The sequence below is a fragment of the Heloderma suspectum genome, chromosome 6 (assembly GCF_057233095.1).
Source record: "Heloderma suspectum isolate Gila_16-S chromosome 6, 16-S_ref, whole genome shotgun sequence".
NCBI lineage: Eukaryota > Metazoa > Chordata > Lepidosauria > Squamata > Helodermatidae > Heloderma > Heloderma suspectum.
Window position 1 is genome coordinate 83,969,128 of NC_139463.1, and position 23,659 is coordinate 83,992,786.

The 23,659-nt window shown below is 47.4% G+C and overlaps 2 protein-coding genes across 2 annotated transcripts; both read right to left on the reverse strand.

Moving 5' to 3' along the window:
• Window positions 1-10,692: 10,692 nt before the first annotated feature.
• On the reverse strand, window positions 10,693-11,661 carry LOC146341600 (olfactory receptor 14C36-like). Its single transcript, XM_084807564.1, has one exon. It carries the CDS (start codon window positions 11,659-11,661, stop codon window positions 10,693-10,695), a length of 969 nt encoding a protein of 322 aa, XP_084663690.1.
• A 9,159-nt stretch (window positions 11,662-20,820) lies between these two features.
• Window positions 20,821-21,789, reverse strand: LOC146341601 (olfactory receptor 14C36-like). The gene has a single exon (XM_084807567.1). The coding sequence runs from the start codon at window positions 21,787-21,789 to the stop codon at window positions 20,821-20,823; it is 969 nt and encodes a 322-aa protein (XP_084663693.1).
• Between the last annotated feature and the right edge of the window lie 1,870 nt (window positions 21,790-23,659).

The following is a 23,659-nucleotide window of genomic DNA, read 5'->3' on the forward strand; positions in this document are numbered from 1 at the left end:
GAACATGCAAATTTCAAGACGATTTGTGAAGTCTTTTCCATTTTATTAAGGTTAGAACAACCCACCCTCCTGATTTCTATTTAACATTGCAGAACCCTTATTTTACTGATGCCTTGTCGAATAGGAGCCGCTGCTGTGGCTCCTATAATACACATATAAATCCCATGCAAAAGTAACTGCACTGGCAATATATTAACTAGGGGTGTACGAAACCCCGCTTACCTGGCTCCGCTGGGTTCCGCTGGGGGGGAGGTGCTCCATCCCTCCCCCCCAGAATCCTCGCCGGCCGGTTCCGCTCAGCGGGGATTCCGCGGAGCCGCTGGCTGGCTCCGCCAGCAGCTGGACATCTGGCTGCTAGCTAGCAGGGACGCAAACGGTGGCGGCCATAGCCGCCACCGTTTGCATCCCTGAATTCAGCCAAGATAGGCTACGTAAAGACTTACGTAGCCTATCACGTCTGGGTTAAAAAAACCCACAAAAAGCACATACACAAATGGCGGCGGCTATGGCCGCCACCATTCGCATTCCTTATTTTTGGCTGTCTTAGTCTAAGAGGAAGACATGAAAGGGGAACACAAATAGCGTAGCGGATGCTATTTGCATTCCCCCTTATTTTCGCTGTCTTAGTCTACATAAATATTTACGTAGACTAAGACGGCCAAAAGTAAGGAACGCAAATAGCCATAGCCGCCGCCATATGCGTATGCGTTTTTTTTTTTAATCCCAGACGTGATAGGCTACGTAAGTCTTTACATAGCCTATCACGAATGGGGGGGGGAAACAGACTGCAAATGGCGGCAGCGGCGGCAGCCGGTCGGAAGACCAGCCGCCGCCGAAGCCGCCGCCGAAGCTGCCGCTGAAGCTGCCGCCGTCCGGAACATCTGCCCCAGGTAAGTCTCATCCTGGGGGGGATCTGCGGGGGGGTGGGGGGGCAGGCCATTCCGCCATGTTCAGGGGCCTAAATCTGTCATTCGGCCTCACCATGATCCATGGCGGAATTCTCTGAAATCCCTAATATTAACTATCAAGCCAGGTTTAGGGATATACGAAAGTCACTTACCTTTTTGATGGGGTGATTCGCGGTGTGGGGGAGGCGCTCTGCACCTCCCCCCGAAATCCTAGTCTGGCTTGGTCCGCTCCACGGAGATTCCATGGAACTGCCAGCCAGAACTGCCTGCAGCTGGACATCCGGCTGCTGGGCAGCCTGCAGGGGAAAAAAAAAAAAAGCATACGCAAAAGGCGGTGGCTACTGCAGCCGCCATTTGCGTTCCCTTTTTTTCGCTGTTTTAGCCTACATAAATATTTACGTAAGCTATTACGGTGAAAAAAATGGGAACGCAAATAGCGTAGTGGGCGCCATTTGCATTCCCTTTTTTGTTTTTTTGGCTTGCCGTGATAGGCTATGTAAATACTTACTTAAACATGTAAGTACTTACTTAGCCTATCATGGCTAACACACGGATGCCTTTTGCGTCACTGCAGCGGCCGTGATAGGCTACATAAGTATTTACGTAGCCTATCATGTCTATGATGAAGAAGCGAATGTCAGTGCGGATGGCAGCAGGTAAGTGCTCCATTTCATGCGCCTTTCATGGGTTGGGGAGGCAGGGGCTTCGTCATTCGGCCTCACTGAGATCTGTGGTGGAATTCTTTGACATCTAGGGATGTCAGAGAATTTCACCACGAATCTCGGGGAGGCGAATGCCAGTGCATTCGGCCACCCGAAATCGGTGGCAAAACAGTCTGCCACCCCCCCGCCCCCCCGGGACGGGAATTACCTTGTGCGACTGTCCCTGGCGGCAGTGGCTCCAGCAGCAGTTCGGTGGTGATTGGGTGGTGGCGGCTGTGGCGGCCGGTCTTCCGACCGGCCGCCGCCAGTGCCATTTCCAGTAAAAAAAAAAAAAAAGTGATAGGCTATGTAAACATTTACGTAGCCTATCATGGCTAGATTTTAAAAAAATACCGTGATAGGCTGTGTAAATGTTTACGTAGCCTATCACTGCTGAGTAAAAAAAAAAAAAAGCACATACGCCCCTGGGCGCCGCCATATGCGTTCCTTATTTTGGCACATCTAGTCTATGTAAACATTTACGTAGACTACGGCAAAAATAAGGGGAACGCAAATAGCGTAGAAGCTATGCTATTTGCGTTCCCCTTATTTTCACCGTAGTCTACGTAAAAGTTTACATAGATTAGATGTGCCAAAATAAGGAACGGAAATTGCGGCGCCCATGGGCGCCACCATTTGCATACGTGCAGTTTTGTTTTGTTTTGTTTTTTTACTCAGCTGTGATAGGCTACGTAAACATTTATGTAGCCTATCACGGCTGATTGCAGGGACGCAAACGGCGGCTGCTACGGCCGCCGCCATTTGCGTTCCCGGCCAGCCAGGATTCGTGGTGGGAGGGACGGGGCGCCTTCCCCCCAGCCAGAATTTCGGGGGGGAGGGACGGGGCACCTCCCCCTCGGCCAGAATTTCGGGGGGAGGGACGGAGCGCCTCCCCCCCACCGCGAATCAAATTTCGGTCAAGGTAAGTGACTTTCGTACATCCCTACTGACATCCGTAGCCAGGTTCAAGGTTTTGTTGTTGACACAGAAAGCCCTAAAGAACTCAGGACCAGGATACAATTGTACAAGTGAAGGTCCACTTGGGTGACATTTGATGTGCAACCCGCTATAACATTTTCTAATAATAATAATGATGATGATGATGACACAATGAGTCAACATTTAAATAAGTATTCCACTTATCAAGGTTGGCGTCTAATCCGTTGAAATCAAGTCAAAGAAGAGTAAATGTTTAAATAAGTGGATCAGGGCACAATCCTATGCAAATAGCCAGCCGACTCTGAACTCGGAGGCGACCGCCTATCCAAAGTAGGGCAGGAGAAGCATGGAAGGGGTTGTCCTCTCCATGCTTCCCCTGGCCTGCATTTTCATCTTGACAGCCGACTGCAGCTGTCTAGCCATGGGAGGGCTGAGCAGGGCAGGAGGCTGCCATATAATACATTGGTTGTGTAGTACAGGCATTTCCGCCCCAGAACAGCACCCAGAATGCCCCTCTGAAGCCTCTCTGTGCTCCTCTTGCGAGCGTGGAGCACAGGGCTGTTCTGCCTGCCTCCAAGGCAGTGCGGAACTGGGGGGAGGTCACTTCCCCAGGAACTGACCTTGGAGTGCAAGCTCTGAGGTGGTTCCTGGAAAAGCAGATATCCTATGGCCATCTAGCCATTGTCTAGCGGCCGTAGGATTGCTCCCCTACTGACTTTATTCTAAACAAAGTATGACCAAATAAGGAATTTTAATTTCTCATGGTATAAAATACCTAACATCTGTATAGCATTTTAAGTATTCAAAGCACCCCATGTACTTTTTTCTAGTTACAATAATTGCAATAACCATATAGGGTAAGAAGTAATATTATTGCCCATGCTATAATGCGTGTGTGTGTGTGTGTGTGTGTGTGTGTGTGTGTTGAAGCTGAAGCAATATTTAATGGTCACTAGGGGTATGCAAAACACTTACCTGGTTCCGCTGGGGCCATCCACGGTGCGGGGGAGGCACTCCATTCTCCCCCCCCCAGAATCCTCCCTGGCTGGCTCCGCTCCATGGCGACTCCACGGAGCTGCCGGCTGGGCTGCTGCAGCCACAAATGGTGGCCGCTATGCTGGCCACCATTTGTGTGGCTGCCAAGCCGTGATAGGCTACATAAGTATTTACGTAGCCTATCACAAAAAAGGCAGCCACGCAAATGGCGGCCACTACAATGGCCACCATTTGCAGCAGCAGCAGCCCGGTAGTGGCCGGGAGACCAGCTGGAGCCACGGCATCCACCGCCGCATCCACCACCACCGGAGCTGCTGGAGCCGCCGCATCTGCTGCCAGGTACGCTCCATCCTGGGGGGATTCCACGGGGTGGCAGGGGGGTGAGGCCATTCCGCCACGGATTCTGGGGGGCTGGATTCTAAAGAATCTGTCCTCACTGGAGTCCATGGCGGAATTCTCTGAAATCCCTAATGGGCACTAGTACACCCTGATGTAGCACTAGTAGCACTATTATGCCTTGATCTATTCCCTTTCCTATTGCTTCCTCTTCTTCAGTAGGATACTTGTACTGCTTTTGGCAAGGGGGATACTCTCTTTCAGTGAGTGAGCACATCTCCATCTACCTTCCCATATTATGCCTTGTCTTTAGTCCAGACCACTGGTGAAATCTTCTATCCAGGGGCCATTAACTAAAGGGAAGATGGGAAGGGGCACTTTAAGGTTGAGGCATCTATGGCAGGGATGTCAGAGAATTCTGCCATGGACTCCAGTGAAGATGGATTCTTTAGAATCTACCCCCCAGAATCCGTGGCAGAATGGCCTCCCCCCCTCACCACTCCACAGAATTCCCCCGGGACGGAGCTTACCTGGCGGCGGCTCCGGCAGCAGATGTGGTGGCGGCGGCTCCAGCTGGTCTCCTGGCGGGCCGCTGCTGGGCTGCTGTGGACTCAAATGGCGGCTGTTGTAGTGGCCACCATTTGCGTCCTTGCAGTCAGCCATGATAGGCTATGTATTTACGTACCCTATCACGGAAAAGGCAGCCACACAAATGGCAGCTGCTATGCCATTTGCGTGGCTGCTTTTACTGTGATAGGCTACGTAAATAACGTAGCCTATCACGGCTGACTGCAAGGACGCAAATGGCGGCCGCTACAACAGCCGCCATTTGAGGCCACAGCAGCCCAGCTGCAGCCGGAACTCTGGCTGTGGGCGGAGCCACTGCAGAGCGCAGCTGGCTGGGGAGGACTCTGGGGGGAGGGACGGAGCACCTCTCCTTCACCGTGGATTGCCCGGCGTGGAGCCAGGTAAGACTTTTGTACATCCCTAATCCATGGATTGTTGACACTTCTTCGGGTGTGTTTGTCCAGAGAAAACAGTTGTCTAAGTCGACCATGAGTAGGGGTGTATGAACCCTACTCACCAGTCCATCTGGGAGAACTTTGCGGGGGTGGCGGATGGGGGCTGGTCCGTTCTGCCACAGACTCTGGGGGACTCATTGGAGTCCGTGGCAGAATTCTCCACCAACCCTAACCGTTAGGTGATTTTTTTTTTAGGAAGGGCACACCTAAGATTCCTTTTCTTTGCCAGGGTAAATACAGTTCCCCATTTTTCCTTTCCCCTTTCCAAAGGAACACACATGGAGCAACAAGGTTAAAGGGGATAACACAATATCGGCACATTTATTGAGTTTGGTTTGAAAGAAATATATGTTTCTGATTTGGGGAAGTCAGTGTGGTAGAGCAGTTACAGAGATGATGTGTTGGTGGTTGCAGGAGGCTCTGCAGCCTTCCAGGGAGAAGAGTCAGTTTGGGAGAAATTATCTCTGTTTTCAGGGGAAGCTGCTTCCTGGACAGAGAGTGAAGCTGCAAATATGGGCTGTCTGTACTACAACAGGGTGTGTGTGTTGGGGTGAGGGGAGTGGGAATTCAGGAGTCCCTAATAGTCATAGGAGCAGAAAAGAAAAGGAAGCCAGGGGATACAGTGGGAGGCTGAAGAAGCAGGTTGCTGGGCAAGTTACTGTAAATGGGAGGAGTCCTGTACTCTGGCTACTCCATCACTCATTCATTCTAGCTTGCAAATCCAAAGGCAGGAATCTGAGTGTAGGAAACCTCTGCCCCCTGGTAATAACTTTTTATTCCTAAGAAGACGTTCACACATCTCCAATAATAATAATAAAATATTAGAAAGGGTTATTCTACCATTCCTTGACTTGCTAGACTGATACAAAATGCTTGAAATTAGCTGCAAAGGACAGTGCACCGGGAGATCCCAACATCTAGAATGAAAACAGTAAGTTCTTTATATATATATATTCTAAAAGAATTGCTGGAGTCAGTCTTCTGTGGATAACTTTGTCTTTCCCAGAGTTGCAGAGGAAAGGAAATTGCACCTGGAGGTTCCAACATCTAGAAAACAAACAAACAAACAACAAACAAAACAAAAAAGTTCTTCATATACTTTAGGAATTGCCAGAAGAGTTTCCCATGGATGACTTTCTTTTCTTTTTTCTTTTTTACATCCAAATCCTGGATTTTGAAACTGAGTTCCATGGGCACAATTCAGCCACTGAAAGCAATTCAGTATTTATTTCTTCCAATAGGGAGATATTCAAGTGCATGCTTGAGTTTGATCCATGACTTACTTAAGTCCCATTGATTTCACTGGCTCAGCTCTACACATAATTAAATATGGATCTGACCATACACTTACCTGCATTTACTACTAGCCGAAGGAGAAGCCAGGGAAGAAAATGTGGTGTTGAGAGTGGGGTTGAAGGGGCAAGGCTCTGGGGAAGCTAGTCTAAATGGAAGGGGGACTGTGATCTGGCTACTCCAGCATTCATTCACTTTAGCTTGCAAATCTGAGGGGAGGAATCTACCCGAAGCTTGAAACACATACACATTCCAATGTGTATTCCTTTCTGGTGGCTCCTGCTCATGAATACCTCAGATCCTGTTGTGTACCCCAGCTGTGGGCATCCACCTCTTAGGTTAGAAGTGCCAAGATAGTGATAAATCAGACTCAAAGGCTTACTTACAAGGAGCACTTTATTGGGTAACTTACAGCACACAGGCGTACCAAATGGTCGGATCGGACAGCTTCTCTGACCTCGAGCCATTGGGTACAATGGGTCTTATACTCTACATGTCAGCAATAGGGGTGTACAGATTACTTACCCCATTCCGCTGGGGCCATCCACTGGGGGGGAGGCAATCTGTCCCTCCCCCCTGGAATCCTCCCCCACCAGCTCCGCTCCACGGGGAGCCCATGGAGCCACCAGCCAGGGCTGCCCACAGCTGGACTTCCGTCCTCTGTTGGGCTGTAGCCACAAATCCAGTCGCTGACTAGCAGGGACGCAAATGGCGGTGGCCGTAGCCGCCGCTGTTTGTGTCCCTGCAGTCAGCCGTGATAGGCTACGTAAATGTTTACGTAGCCTATCATGGCTGATTAAAAAAAACACACAACAACGCGCATACGCAAATGGCGGCGGCCATGGCCGCCACCATTTGCGTATGTGCGTTTTTTGGTTTTTTTAAGTCAGCCGTGATAGGCTACGTAAACATTTACGTAGCCTATCACAGGTTTTTTTAAAATCTAGCCATGATAGGCTACGTAAATCTTTACGTAGCCTATCTAGGGATGGGGGAGAATTTCTCCCCGAAACTTCGGGGGGCCGAGTGCCAATGTATTCGGCCCCCCGAAGTAGTTTCGGGAGAAATTCTCTGCCCCCCCCCGCATCCCGAACCCCCCCCAGGATGGGACTTACCTTTCCCGAATGTCCCTCCTGGTGGTGGGTCCCGGTGGTGGTTCGGCAGGTCTTTGTCAGGGGCGGGGGCAGCAGCCGGTCTTTTGACTGGCTGCCGCCGCCGCCATTCCAAGAAAAGTAAAAAAAAAAAATGCCCCCGTGATAGGCTACGTGATGATTAATGTAGCCTATCACGGCTAGATTTGCAAAGTCAGTCATGATAGGCTACGTAAATTGTCACATAGCCTATCACGGGTGAATTAAAAGAAAAGAAAAGCGCATACTGCTAATGGCGGCCCCCATAGGGAGCCGCCATTCGTGTTCCTTATTTGGTCGCTGTAGTCTACATAAAGATTACGTAGACTACAGCAAAAATAAGGGCAACGCTATTTGCGTTGCCCTTATTTTTGCCGTAGTCTACGTAAAGATTATTTTCGCCGTAGTCTACATAAAGATGCGTATGCGCTTTTTTTTTTTTTTAAGTCACCCGTGATAGGCTACGTGACGATTAACGTAGCCTATCACGGCTGACTTTGCAGATCTAGCCGTGATAGGCTACGTAAATCATCACGTAGCCTATCACAGGGGTGTTTTTTTTTTTTTACTTTTTATTTCGCGGCCGGGCGAGGCGCCTCCTCCCCGGCCTGAATTTCAGCCGGGCGAGGCGGGAAGCATCCCCCCCCAGCCTGAATTTCGGCCGGGTGAGGAGGGAAGCCTCCCCCCCGGCCTGAACTTCGGGGGGAGCAATGAAGCGCCTCCCCCCCACCGCGAAGCAAGCTGCGAGACCAGGTAAGTGGCTTTCGTGCACCCCTAAGCCTATCACATGTTTTTTTTTTTAACCTGGAAATGGCGGCGGCGGCAGCCGGTCGGAAGACTGGCTGCTGGAGCCACTGCCACCGCCGCTGAACTGCCACCGAACCGCCGCCGGAGCTGCCGCCGGAGCCGCCACCACCAGGAAGATCCACCCAAGGTAAGTCTCGTCCCAGGAGGGGTGGGGGGCTGGCTGTTCCGCCACCGATTTCGGGGGGCCGAATGCGCTGGCATTCGGCATCCCCAAGATCCGTGGCGGAATGTTCGTACATCCCTAATTTAAAGGTGGTGGATGACATGTGCCCCTTTCCCACATGTTCATCACAGCTTAGTGTGAAATGTAGGGATTTACAAATCCCTCTTACCTGAGTCTGCCGGGGGTCCACGGGGGGAAGAAGATCTGTTCCTCCACCGGGAATCCTCCCCAGCCAGCTCCGCTCCATGGCAAGTCCACGGAGCCACCGGCTGGGTCTATCCGCTGCCGGACTGCCGTCCACTTCTGGTCTGCGCCGCTCTGCGGACACAAATGACGTCCGACATAGCAGATGCCATTTGTGTCCCTGCTCTTTGCCATGATAGGCTACATAAATCCTTACATAGCCTATCACGGCAAAGAACAGGGACACAAATGGCATCTGCTATGCTGGACGCCATTTGCATCCGCAGACCGGAAGCGGAGGGCAGTGGACAGACCTGGACCTGGCCGGCAGCAGGTAGGATCTGGCCAGTGCCAACTTCTCGGGGTGGCAGAGGTGAGTCTTTCATTCTGCCATGGACAACGCGGGACTGGATTCTTTAGAATCCTGCCTCATTGGAGTCTGTGGTGGAATTCTCCGCCATCCCTAGTGAAATGTCTATAAATGACAGAGCTCACCTAGGGAAAACCTGAGCTTTCCAAGGAGGGAGTAAAGTGGGGAGACTGCATTCCTTCCCTGTATTGTTTCCCTTTCCCAAAAGGCCAGGCTGGCCAAATTAAATTTTCTTCCTGAGGCAAAGGATGGTGCCCCATATTCCATATACAGAAGCTAACCAGATTGACAACTAAATCTTACTTCAACACAGATAAATCCCCGACTGCACCCGAGGCCAGCAGACCAGCTTAGGGGGTGCAGGACAGGTCTCCTGCACACTCAGTTTTATCTTCAAACAAGTCACCACTGGTCCCTGCCACCCACTCCCAGCATCTACTCCCTGAGGCAGTTGCTTCACTCTGCCTAATGGTTGTGTTGGCCTGCTGAAACAGGGGTAAAGGGGTCATTTTCAAGTACATTTTCCAGAACAGCTTAAAATACAGAATAAATGAATGAGCAAATTAGAAACTAATACATTTTGTCACACAAACAAAAACGTGTTTCTACCTGTATAATTTAATATTATTTTGCCTACATTAACATCTTCAAATCTAACTCTTCAGCAAAAATATACGTATATCATATTTCAATGTTTTATATATAATCCTGTCAAATATCACAACTTAAACCAAATCAGTAAATTCATATGCCCATTCAGAACAGCTTCTCAGACTGAGAAAAATCTTCCTTTTAAAAATTTTATTTATTTGTTTGTTTAAAACATTTCTTGGCTGCCTTTCAGCTCAGAAGCCCTCCCAAGGCAGCTTACAAAATAAAAATACATAAAAACTATTAGATTATTAAAAGTAATAAAAACATAAACACAATAGCAATAAAAACAACAATGAAAGTGAACAATAAAGGCAGCAACAACAAAGAACGACAATAGCTGCAACAATGGCAATCATATCAATAGAAGTCCAAGGTAAAAGTAGTATGTTTTCAAAGGCTTCTTAAAAGCCTGCAATAATGGATCATGGCATGCCTACAATGGCAACTTGTTCCAAAGGTGTGTGGGGCCATTGCAGGGAAGGCCCTCTTACGTGTGGTCAGCCACCTAACTCCTGTCATGCATGTGCAAATGAGAAGGGCCTCTCGTTCTGACTTTAAAGTATGGGCAGGCTGGTATGGGTGAAGGCAGTCCTTCATGTAACTTGGTCCCAAACTGTCTGAGGCTTCTGAAGAAATCTGGCACTGATGTTATTTATTGGAGAGGTCCCCCCGCTTGGGGGGTAATTTTTTGGGGAAGGGGTTGATGTTGTTGTTCATGTTGCAGTGGAGTACTGGCTTAATTTTCCGGCTTGAACAAAAATATTAGATTGGCAAAATTTCACTGTCAACAATGTAAATTCATTATATTTGATGAACAAAACAAAAAAATATAATGGGTTGGATCCAGATGTAGGCATGTGCATCTGGGCTGGATGCCCCCATTTCCCATGGCAGTCCCCCTGAACATGGTAATAGGGATCAATCATGGGACCTTGATGAATGGGGTGAGGTCTGATGCAGCGGGGTGGGGAATCCCCCCAAACCAGGCACAGACACCATATATGAGCACAGTCTATCTGTTTGCAGAAGGCAGATGCTGGATCCAACTCAAGATGTGTGGCATGTGGGGCTGTGGCGGGGGTGGGGGTCTACATGTGAGGGTAGCTCCCTGTTAATGTTTAATGTTTAATGGTTAATAGAGTTAACCATTTGTTGTAGTATGGGGATGGTGGAATGAAAAAGGAAGAATATTACCTTTGCAACAATTTCAGAACAGATCTGGGAGTATTGTTCGAGAAGTGCTTAAGATTCAATAACTTATACAATGCAGCCTTAATCTCTTTGTTTCTCATGCTATAAATGAATGGATTCAACATTGGAGGGAGTATAGTATATATAACAGCAAAGACCAGATCCAGATCAGATGAATTATTACTGGGAGGTCTCGCATAGACAAAGAGGCTAGAGAACATAAACACAGAGACAACCGTGAGGTGGGGCAGGCAAGTGGAGACAGCCTTCTGCCGTCCGTGTACAGAAGGAATTTTATGGACTGCACTGAAGATCCCCACGTAAGTTCCAATAATGTATAAAAAACATACAAATCCTGCAGTAGAGCTAAACATAATAAGTCCTAATTCAACTAGATACAATTCAGAGCAAGAGAGTTTTAATAGACTGGGGATTTCACAGAAGAATTGATCAACACTATTGGAACAGAAGGTCATTGCAAAGGTGCTACCTGTGTGTAAAATGGCATATAGAAGACCAGTAACCCACACAATAAGTACCATGTGGATGCAGGCCCCTTTGTTCATAATTGCTTCATATTGCAGTGGATTACAAATGGCAACATGCCGGTCATGTGCCATGATGGTTAAAAAGGCAAAATCTGAGGCTATGAAGAAGAAGAAGAAGAAAACTTGAGCAACACACTCCAAATAAGAAATGAGCCTACTATTCAAGAGTGAATTAACCATGGATTTGGGTACAGTGACAGAAATATTACCAATATCGCAAATGGCCAAGTTCATTAAGAAGAAGTACATTGGTGTATGTAGGTGATAGTCAAGGATTATTGCAATAATGATGAAAAGGTTCCCCATCAGGGTTGTCAGGTATAATGCTAGGAACACAAAGAAGTGTAAGATCTGTAGTTCTCGGACTGGAGAGAATTCCAGAAGCAGAAATTCAGTGGTGGAAGAGGTAAGATTTGGCATTCTGTACTCAGGACTAAAGTCTGTGCTGCTACCTGCGGGAGGAAGAAGAAAAACCATCACTCTACCACCCATGACTTGTTCTCCAGTTAATGTAATGCAGCACTGGGGAACCTGTGGAAAATTATTGGACTCTAATTGCCATCTGCCCAGCCAGGCTGACCAATGGTGAGGGTTGATGGGAGCAGTGTGGTGTAGTGGCTAGAGTGTTGGACTGGAAGCCAGGAGATCCAGGTTCTAGTCCTGATGCCAGCAACTGAAAGAATGATGTGTGGGGGGAAGATGTTTGGAAGAGAAAGATAGCTGGTTGGCAAACTGACAGATGGGAGAATGGAAATGGAAGTGATGAGAAAAACAGAAGCAAAACTGAGAAGCAAATTACTTACTGTTCCTTGAAAGTATTGTTCAACAGTTGATGCAATTTCTGTTCCAAATGTTTCTAGGTCATTAGGTGTTTGCATTTGTTTGTTCATGAAGCACTATCTTTCTTTGAGACTTGTTGCTGTGTGTAGTTTCTTTGCTTTATTATTGGTTTTAAAGCATTTGGAGAGATTTTATTCTAGTCTCCTTTGGCTTCTCAGAGACTTGCTCCCAAGAGTCCAGCACATCTGATGAGAAACAGTTAATGAAAGGTTTATTTGTTTGCCAGCTTTCATTTCTCAGACTGTATTTTTGTTTCTCTTTCCTGAACCAACTTAAAGAGAACATTAGTATTGGAACCCATCTTAATGAGGAGATGTTACTCCCTCCCCCACTGGTCAACTGGTGTCACAGAAAGAGGCATGATTTAAGTGGCAGTGACCACAGAATAATAAGAGCAGCTGCAATACACTGGCCATGTTCAAAGAAAACACCTCCTCACACTGGTTTCTGTGACCTGTGAGGGAGTCTGTTCTGTTTACGGTGTTGTAGTAATTTTAATTATGTATTATTTTCATTTTGTTCTTATATTGCTATATCATATTTTAATGTGAACCACTTCAGGGTTGTAATATACTAAGTGGTCTAAAAGTACTAGAAAGAAATAAATGACTTAGGCTTTAAGGTGCCACAAAACTCTTGTTCTTGCTGCAACTGACTAAGATGGCTACCCTTGGAAATCAGTATCCTACTGCAGCTGCAAGATTCACCGATGTATGGCTTTTCCACAGTTGCACTATGGAATTTTCTCTGCATTGTCTTCCTCCACCAGGCAGCATGAAAGTTAGAATGATGGACAATATGGCTAACACAAGTTCCTTGTAGCACTTTCTGCTGCTGGAGTTCTGTGGGATTCGGGGCCTGCAAATCATACATTCCTTCATATTCCTGGTATTGTATTTGACAGGCATGACAGGGAATCTTCTCATCAATCCCCTTTGATGAGCTTCCACCAGCCTTTAAAAACCTGGCTGTTCAGGCGGGCATTTGGGGTGGGTTAGGGTTGTTTAGAGCAGTGGTTGTTTTGTTATGTTGTTCTGTTATTCAGTTGATTTTGTAAATTTGTTATATTTCATGGTGTTATTAGTATTGTATGCCGCCTAGAGTGGCCGGATAGCCAGGCAGATGGGCGGCCAATAAATATAATAAATAAATAAAAGAATAAATGAATGAATACTTCATCTTTACAATAGTCTTTTACCATCATCTGCACACTAGGGCTGTGCATGGACCCCCCACTTTACTTTGGATGGTGCTTCAGACTTTCTGAAGTGGCCTTGCTTAGCTTCGGACCAATTCAGACCCCACCCGCTTCATCTGGGATATCCAAATCACTCGTTTTTGGCATGTTCCCATTGACTTGCATGGGAAAACACTAATCTTTTATTTGTTTGTTTGTTTGTTTGTTTATTTGTTTATTTATTACATTTATATCCTGCCTTTTTTCCACCTTAAGGAACCCAAGGCAGCGTACATAATCCTCCTCCTCTCCATTTTATCTTCACAACAACAACCCTGTGAGGTGGGTTGGGCTGAGTCTGTGACTGGCCCAAAGTCACCCAGTGAGCTTCCATGGCTGAGTGGGGACTAGTACCTTGATCTCTCAACTCCCAGTCCAACACTCTAGCCACTATACCACCCTGGCTCTCCACACCACAGTACATCACTAATGGACATAACGTTTACACTTTTTGTGATAAATACATGAAATGTGTGGAACTCTCAATCCCCTTGGAGGGCATCCCACCTGCCAAATCCCAGACAGTTTGGCCCAATAGTTTTTGTGCAAGGTGCAGGTGAAATTTAATGTTTTCAAGGAAATCTCTCAAAGCAAGGAGCTATAACTTTTCACTGGTTGCACAGAAGTGCATGAAATCTGGGGAACGCACAGCCCCCTAGAGGGAATCCCACCTGCCAAATATCAGACAGTGTGGCCCAGGTTTTTTTTGTGCTACGCATAGGTAAAATGTGCTGTTCTCGGAAACTCAAAGTTCATAAAGTCGCCTTGAGTTCCTTGCGAGAGGGAGAAAGGCAGGGTATAAATGCAATAAATAAATAAATAAATAAATAAATAAATAAATAAATAAATATAAAAATAAAGGGATAGTCAAGTTAGATGTTGAAATGGTGAGGAGGTCAGCATCCCTAAACTCTGCTGTAGGTTTTGAAGTGCAAACACCCCCTTTCCCCTGGTACTACTTTCCTATTCCCAGTCAATAACCTCAGGCTCTCTTTGGCTGAATTGCCTGGGAAAAAACTGGCTGGTAGGCAGGAAGCAAACAAAGACAACAACCCTGCCAGGCGGGCATGCTGACTGGAATGAAGAGCAACAACAGTTGTCTTTGTTGTTGCCCGGCCAAAATTCAGGCCGGGGGGGAGGCGCCTCGCCTCGCCCGGCCAAAATTCAGGCTGGGGAGGAGGCGCCTCACCTCACCCGGCCACAAAATAAAAAGTAAAAAAAAAAAACCGCCACCGTGATAGGCTACGTGATGATTTATGTAGCCTATCACGGCTAGATCTGCAAAGTCAGCCGTGATAGGCTACGTTAATCGTCACATAGCCTATCGCGGGTGACTTAAAAAAAAAAAAGTGTGTACGCAAATGGCAGCCCCCATAGGGAGCCGCCATTCGCATTCCTTATTTGGTCGCTGTAGTCTACGTAAATCTTTACGTAGACTACGGCGAAAATAGGGGCAATGCAAATAGCGTTGCCCTTATTTTCACCGTAGTCTACGTAATCTTTACGTAGACTACAGCGACCAAATAAGGAACGCGAATAGCAGCTCCCTATGGGGGCCACCATTAGCCGTACGGACTTTTTTTTTTTTTAAGTCACCCGTGATAGGCTACGTGACGATTTACGTAGCCTATCACGGCTGACTTTGCAAATGTAGCCGTGATAGGCTACGTTAATCGTCACATAGCCTATCATGGGGGCGTTTTTGTTTTTGTTTTTTTACTTTTCTTGGAATGGCGGCGGCGGCAGCCGGTCGAAAGACCGATTGCCACCCCTGCCCCTGTCAAAGCCCTGCTGAACCGCCGCTGCGACCCGCCACCGGGAGCGACATTCGGGAAAGGTAAGTTCCATCCCCGGGGGGGGCGCGGGGTGGGGGGGGTGCAGAGAATTTCTCCCCAAAACTACTTCGGGGGGCCAAATACGTTGGCACTCGGCCCCCCGAAGTTTCGGCGAGAAATTCTCTGACACCCCTAGGAGAGACTAACATAGCTGTCACAGCTCGCACTTTACTCTCAGCTTCATTCTGCCAAAGGAAAGTGAGAAGGATTAATCTCCTCCTTGCTCTCCTTCGGCAGGATGGCAGCTGCTCCGGTGCCACAGCTTCCTCTGCCATGCCTGGCAGAGACTGGCATAGTTGCTCTCAGTGGCTGCAAGCAACAGAGGCAGAATAGGACTGGCTCTGAGAGAGAAAAGCCATGGAGCTTCCCCCTCAGCTCCCGTCCCATCCTGCTGCTGCCGCTGCCACCGCTGCCGCCACCATCACTGCACACAATGGCAGCTTATCAGGGAAGCGGGAGGCTGCGCAATTATCAGTCTTGTGCACCCCAGTCTGGAGACCAGTGCTCTAGCCAAAGAACATTCAGACACTCCTCTCCAGTAACACCACCTCTCTCACAATGAGCAAATGGAGGATGACTCACAGCAAAGCTTCCTCCCTCCTCTTCTCCCCTTTCCCCCTCCCTCCTCCTCTTCTGCCCCTCCGGGTGGATCTCCCTCAAGTGGATACATTTGGAGCCTCCACTTCCTCTCCCCTTCCCCCCTCCACCCTTCTCCTCCCCCTCCATGTGATCTTGCAGAAGTTGATACATTTTGGAGACAGCCTGTCTAGGCTGCTCCGAAAGCATAGGAAGACCTACAAATCTCCGAGGCAGACGAGGTACCTCGTCGACAAGCCACTTCATTTGGGGGGCTCCTCATTGCTCTTCTGATCTGCTTCTGATCATGGTGAGGCACCTCCGAATAGGGATGGATGAAAGTCCTTTACCTGTTCTCGAAGCTTGCTTCGCGGTGGGGGGGAGGCGCTTCGGTTCTCCCCCCGAAGTTCAGGCGAGGGGGGGAGGCGCCCTGCCCCGCCCAGCCAAAATTCAGGCCGGGGGGAGGTGCCCCATCCCTCGCCGCCGAAATTCAGGCCAGGGAGGAGCTCCCCGTCTCCCGGGGAAAAAAGCGCATACGCAAATGGTGGCGCCCATGGGTGCCGCCATTTGCGTACGCGCTTTTTTTTTTTCAAAGTCACCCATGTTAGGCTACGTGATGATTTATGTAGCCTATCATGGCTGACTTTGGAAATCTAGCCGTGATAGGCTACGTAAATCGCCACGTAGCCTATCACGGGTGTGGTTTTTTGTTTTCCTTTTTTTTTTGCAATGGCGGCAGCGGCAGCTGGTCGTGAGACCGGCCGCTGCCCCCGCCCCTGTCAAACCACCGCCGAATCACCACCGGGACCTGCCTCCAAGAGGGACATTCGCCAAAGGTAAGTCCCATCCCCGGGGGGGGGGCGGAGAATTTCTCCACCAATTTCGGGGGACCGAATGCACTGGCATTCGGCCTCCCCAAGATTTGTGGAGAAATTCTCTGACATCCCTAGAAACCTGGCTATGCTGGGCTTCGGCTCAATTTCATTAGCTATACCCAAATCCATGGTTAATTCCTTTATGAATACCAGGTTGACTTCTTATTCTGATGTGTTGCACAGGGTTTTTTTTTTCTTTTCCATTTCTTCTTTTTTCATCTGATTTTGCCCTGTTCATGGTGATGGCACATGATGGTGATTTGAATAGGGATGTATGAATTGTGTACCTTCTGTGCCACTTGACTTCCGCAGTTTGCGGCCAGTGCTCCGTACCGTCATTCGCAAGCCCCCAGAATTCTACTCTCTTTTTTTCCGCTCTGAGAATTACAAAGATAAATCCGTACCGACAGTCGTAATTCTGCATAACTTCCGTAAGAAAGGCTATTTTTCGTAGATATTTACATATTTTTTCCCCTGCCCTGAGACCTGCAGTAATTAGTTTCAGCCAAAACACTTCCTCCTCCTCGGGGCTTCCCAAAACAAGGCTGTCCTAGGTGTGCCTGAGTAATGCACTCTTTGTTTCAAGCAATGCTGTTTGAAAGAAAGAAAGTCAAAACCTTTGAAAATGACCATGCCGGTCTGGAGCCCTGCACGAGGTATTATTCCCCCTTCTAGGCTTTCTATTTCCACATCCAGCCTTGTTGGTGACATGGTGAGGCTAAAATGGAGAGGAGAACCAACTCTGTGCATGTCTACTCAGAAGTAAGTCTTATTGAGTTCAATGCAACTTACTCCTACACATGTCAGCACCCCACTTGCCCCCAGCTCAGGTTTGTATTTCCACATCCAGCTCATTAGCGAACCTCCTGTTAGTTATCTCACTGGGTGACTTTGGGCTGGACTCTAAGCACTAGATCATACTTCTGTTATGACACTCATGAAGAAAAAGAGACAGTATAATGGAAAGTTTTTTCTGAAGCAGTCACACTTGTACAAATGCAGCATGAAGGGAAAGATCAGCAACCTTCTCTTTGTTTGAATAAAAAGCACACTCTGCCCATGCTCAGGGGATGGACAAAATGAGGAATAAACATACCAGGCTATATGAAGAACTATATTCTTCCATTGTGTGTATGTGTAATCTCCCTCCATCCAGCTGTTCCCTAGAAACCCCCCCCCCATTCACCCAAGGGTCTTCTGAGATAACTAACAGGAGGTTTGATAATGAGCTGGATGTGGAAATACAAAGCTGAGCAGAGGGGAGAACCAACTCTGTGCACAAGTAAGTAAACAGAAGTAAGTCTTACTGAGTTCAATGCAACTCCAGCACACTACGCTATTTGCATTCCCTTTCTTGTGTTGTAGTTTCATTCGTTGTCAGCCTATCTTGAAGCTCATTAAGTTTCGTCTCCATTATTTGCCAGAAAGCAATAATTAAATCCACAACTCCTTGCAGGGTGGTGATGGAATTTTGGATTAAATCCAACCTCTTGGCTTGCTCCGCAAATTGCGATGATAAAGTTTTTATCAAAGTAAATAATTCCCCTATATCTTCTGTTCTCGGAGCTTTTGGAAAAGGAGGTACAGGGGGAGTGGGCGGTGATGCAATCCCCTTCCTTCTCCTTGCTGTAGCCATGTTTCTCTTCAAACAAATCTTGCAGGTTCTCAAATATTCTCAAATATTGTTGATATTCTTAAACCATCCTTCAGGTGTTGTTGACATTTCTTAATCCATATATTACAATGAAACACATCATCCCTGTTTTCTCCTATTAAATAGGAGTTTCAGAACAGCTTTTTGCGATGGTTAAGCTCTGGGAAGATAATCCTGGAATCCCCCCCCCCGCCTTGTGGGGAGTACTTTTCCCCAAGATATTATCCAGATGCTGCCTTGCCCCCCCATTTTAATTCCAGGGGGGAGATGAAAAGGTTTTTCAACCTTTTCAAAAGCTGTTTGAGATAGTGTCCCACAGAGACTCCATGGGATGCTGTGAGGGTGACATTGGTTCCAACCAGAAGTCCAAAGTTTTTATTTTATTTTAAATCATATTTTATTTTTTTATATACGATCCTGTCCAACATCACCCCTTCAAATGAATAAATTAAGAAACACTTTCAGAAATAACCTCTCCATCTGAGAAAAACATTTTTTTCTTTCTTTTTTAAAGGAATCTGCCACTGAAGGTATTTATTAGGGATGGACGAAAGGGACTTACCTCGTCCCGCAGCTTGCTTCGCGGTGGGGGGGAGGCGCTTTGGTTCTCCCCCTGAAGTTCAGGTGAGGGGGGGAAGGCGCCCTACCTCGCCGGGCCGAAATTCAGGCCGGAGGGGAGGTGCCCCATCCCTCACCAGCGAAATTCAGGCTGGGTAGGAGCGCCCCGTCTACCCAGCCGCGAAAAAAAAAGTAAAAACACACACACACACACACACCCGTGATAGGCTACGTAACGATTTACGTAGCCTATCACGGCTGACTTTGGAAATCTAGCCGTGATAGGCTACGTAAATTGTTACGTAGCCTATCACGGGTGTTTTTTTTTTTTTACTTTACTTTACTTTTTTGCAATGGCAGTGGCGGCAGCCAGTCAGGAGACCGGCCGCCCCCCCCCAGCCAAACCGCCGCCAAACCGCCGCCAGGACCCGCCGCCGAGAGGGACATTTGCCGAAGTTAAGTCCCATCCCGGGGGGGGCGGGGGGCCAGCGGAGAATTTCCCCAACACTTTCAGGGGGCCGAATGCGTCGGCACTCAGCCTCCCGAAGATTCGTGGAGAAATTCTCCGCCAACCCTAGTATTTATCAAAGAGATGTAATTCCCTTTTTCCACTCTTTGTTCATGTTGCAATGAAGCACTGGCTTACTTTTCAAGGCTGAATTACAATTGCAATATTAGATTGGCTAGATTATACTGTGTACAAAGTAAACTCATTATATTCGTGATATACGAATCCCTTACCTGGTTCCAGTCGGGGCATCCGCTGGGGGGGGGGAGATGATCCATTCCTCCCCCCGGAATCCTCGACGGGGGGAGGCGATCCAGTCCTCCCCCCCAGAATCCTGCCTGGCCGGCTCCACTCCGCAGCCAGTCCGCAGAGCCGCCAGCCAGGCCAACCCGCAGAGGGCCCTGCATCCACTGCCAGGCTGGTGCAGGCGCAAATGGCGTCCTGAGTAGGGGATGCCATTTGCATCCCTATGGTAGTCCATGATAGGCTACATTAATATTTACGTAGCCTATCATGGCAAGCCAAAAAAACCCCACAGCGTACGCAAATGGCGGTGGCTACGGCGTCCGCCATTTGCGTTCCTTTTTTTTCGCTGTTTTAGCCTACATAAATATTTATGTAAGCCATTATGGTGAAAAAAAACGGGTATGCAAATGGCTTAGTGGGCACCATTTGTGTTCCCCTTTTTTTTGCTGTAATAGCTTACGTTTTTTTTTTTTTTTTTGCTTGCCTTGTGATAGGCTATGTAAATACTTATGTGGCCTATCACGGACTACCACAGGGACGCAAATGGCATCCCCTACTCAGGACGCCATTTGCGTCCATACCAGCATGGCAGCGGATGCAGGCCCCGCTGCGGGTCGGCCCGGCCAGCGGCTCTGCCAACTGGCCGCAGAGCGGAGCCGTCCAGGCAGGATTCTGGGGGGGGGGGAGGACCGGATCACCTCCCCCCGTTGGGGATTCCACAAATGGCGTCCCTGCATTAGCCGTGATAGGCTACATAATTATTTATGTAGCCTATCACGGCTATGATGAAGCGAATGGTGGCTGTGGACGCCATTCGCAAGTCAGTGCGGATGGCAGCAAGTAAGTGCTCCGTTTCGCATGCCTTTCATGGGGGGTCGTGGGCTTCGTTCCGCCACAGATTTTGAGGGGCTGAATGCACTGGCATTCGGCCTCACCAAGATCCATGGTGGAGTTCTCTGACATCCCTAGTTGCCTCCCCCTCCCATGACAGGCCTTCTGAACATGGTGCACAGGCGTGATGTGACCCTGCTCAATGGGTTGAGCTATGATGCAGTGGGGAGTGGAATCCCGCCAAATCAGGCACAGACACCTTCTATGAACAGAGACCTTCTGTTCATAAAAGGCAGAACGTGGATCCAGTCAATATGTGTTGCATGAAGGAAGGCTACAGCTGAGGATAGTTTCCTGTTAATGTTTTCATATGAACATAGTGAACCATTGGGGGGCAGGGGAGTTACAAAGGCAGAATATTATAAACCCAACAATTTCAGAATAGACCTGGGAGTAGTATTCAAAAAGTGCTTAAGATTCAATAATTTATACAATGCAGCCTTAATCTCTTTGTTTCTCATGCTATAAATGAATGGATTCAACATTGGAGGGAGTATAGTATATATAACAGCAAAGACCAGATCCAGATCAGATGAATTATTACTGGGAGGTCTCGCATAGACAAAGAGGCCAGAGAACAAATACACAGAAACAACCATGAGGTGGGGCAGGCAAGTGGAGACAGCCTTCTGTCTTGCCCGTACAGAAGGAATTTTATGGACTGCACTGAAGATCAAGACGTAAGTTCCAACAATGAATACAAAGCATCCAAATGCGGCACTAGAACTAAGCACAAGAAGTCCCATTTCAAAGAGGTACAAGCCAGAGCAAGAGAGTTTTAGTAATTTTGGGATTTCACAGAAGAATTGATCAACACTATTGGAACAGAAGGTCATTGAAAAGGTGCCAGATGTGTGTACTACAGCATAAAGAAGACCAGTAACCCACACAATTAGTACCATCTGGATGCAGGCTCCTTTGTTCATAATTGCTTCATATCTCAGTGGATTACAAATGGCAACATGCCGGTCATGTGCCATGATGGTTAACAAGGCAAAATCTGAGGCTATGAAGAAATAGAAAAAGAAAACTTGAGCAACACACTCTGGATAAGAAATGAGCGTACTGTTCATAAGCGAATTAACCATGGATTTGGGTACAGTGACAGAGATAATGCCAAGATCACAAATGGCCAAGTTCATTAAGAAGAAGTACATTGGTGTATGTAGGTGATAGTCAAGGATTATTGCAATGATGATGAAAAGGTTCCCCATCAGGGTTGTCAGGTATAATGCTAAGAACACAAAGAAGTGTAAGTTCTGTAGTTCTCGGACTGGAGAAAATTCCAGAAGCAGAAATTCGGTGGTGGAATAGGTAAGATTTGGCATTCTGTACTAAGGACTAAAGTCTGTGCTGCTACCTGTCAGAGGAAAAGAAAAACCATCACTATACCACCCATGATTGTTTCTCCAGTTAATGTAATGCAGCACTGGGGGACCTGAAGAAGTTATTGGACTCTAATTCCCATCTGCCCAGCCAGGCTGGCCAATGGTGAGGGATGATGGGAGCAGTAGTAGTCCATCAACATCTGGAGGGCCACACATTCACCAGCCCTGATGAAAGCCTTGTATGCAGACCAGCTTAGTTCACGTTGATAAACGAGATGGGCAGCAGTACAATCCACCAGCAAATCTGAACCCGATGAAGGGAGAAAGGATATGATCATCCTTCAGCCTAGTCAAACTTACCCTCATGGTATAAGAAAGGGTCTGATAATGACAAAATACTTTTTGATAGCATTCAGATGACGCTGGACCACCAGCAAAATGGAATAGTTTGTTAAATCAGTGTGACAGCTTTGGAAGGAGTTACATTACCCCTTATATTCCTCCTATATTCACCACCACCATACATAGAAATACTCTGGAGTATCAAATGGAAGATACACCAACAGCTGTCTATTCCAGTCAGTTTTGGCTGACCATGATGAAACAAAAATCACCGGAGAGGGAGAATGTAACCTGACTGGCTACTTGGAAACAAGTCTGTTATTTGCATTAGCTCACTATTAGCTCACCAACTAGTTGGGTCAACATATTTAGACACCACCGTCACTCATTACCTGCATGTAATCAGTTCATGAAGTGGCCCTGTGGACATGCCATCTGGCCAAAAAAATTAAAAATCTATAGCCATGGAAAGTTCCTTATGCTTGTAGAAAGAAAAAGTTCTGTTGGTCAAATTAATGTACTGTCCATCCCTTAAGGACCCACTAACCCTCCATTACAATATCGAGTGAAATTCTCTAGCATCAGAGGACAATGCACATGTATTAAAATTGATGTGGAATAGGATGGGTTTAATTGTCTTGGTTGAAAGAAGGCAGTGCAGTTCCTTTGCGGCCTCAGCAAACAGAACATTTATATCTTCCTCAAATAAGTCTCATTAATCTCTTCCTCAAAAGATTACTTAGGGAGTGAAGGAAGATTATATCTTTCCCATTCAAAGCAACAGTGCAGAAAGGGTATGTTTTGATGTGGTGTCTGGGTAAAACCCCTGCCCAGAAGTGGTCATTTCAGGGTTGAGGGGAGGCCAAGCCCTCCCTCTCTCTCTCTAAAATTGTCATTGGAGTGATTCTTTCCAGGCCACATGCATCTGACAGGTTCCCAGTTGTTACTTCTACAATGTAAAAGTAGATTTGAAATGTCAGGGACCACCCAAATACAAAAGTAATATGTGAAGAATGAACTGTAGTACCGGGCATGATCTGTCTGAAGCTTAAATTTTGGGGCTCTAGCCTAGAGATGGGAGGAAATAAATAATATGGGCAATGTTTCAATGGAGGAATAAGCAACAGACAGTCTGTGGGCTACATGTGGCACCCCCACCCCACCACCCCACATTTTCCCCTGCCATTGCCGCACTACCAAAGTTCAGTGGCATGGAAGCAGCAGCACAATTTTAAAAAAATTAAAAATCAATAAGACACATTTAGCTTATTTTCTATTTTGATTTTTGGTGGGCCGGCAGCGGCAGGACTGGCCCCAAGACCACCCCGAGCTGCCCATCCTTGTTGTAAATGAAACAGCAAAGAAGGAGATGGAAGGAAAGGAGAGAGAAGGAGAATAGGTTGGATGCTAGAAAAAAAAGAGATTACAGTAGCTTGTTCAATAATGCAGAGAAGACAAAATTTGCTAAGGCGTTTCAGAGGCTATCTGGTTGCTTGTTCATTAACCCTGAAGACAAGGGGGGAATGGT

Coding starts and splice junctions, on each gene's coding strand:
- LOC146341600 (XM_084807564.1), bottom strand. CDS start 11,661: ATGCCAAATCTTACCTCTTCCACCACTGAATTTCTGCTTCTGGAATTC.
- LOC146341601 (XM_084807567.1), bottom strand. CDS start 21,789: ATGCCAAATCTTACCTATTCCACCACCGAATTTCTGCTTCTGGAATTT.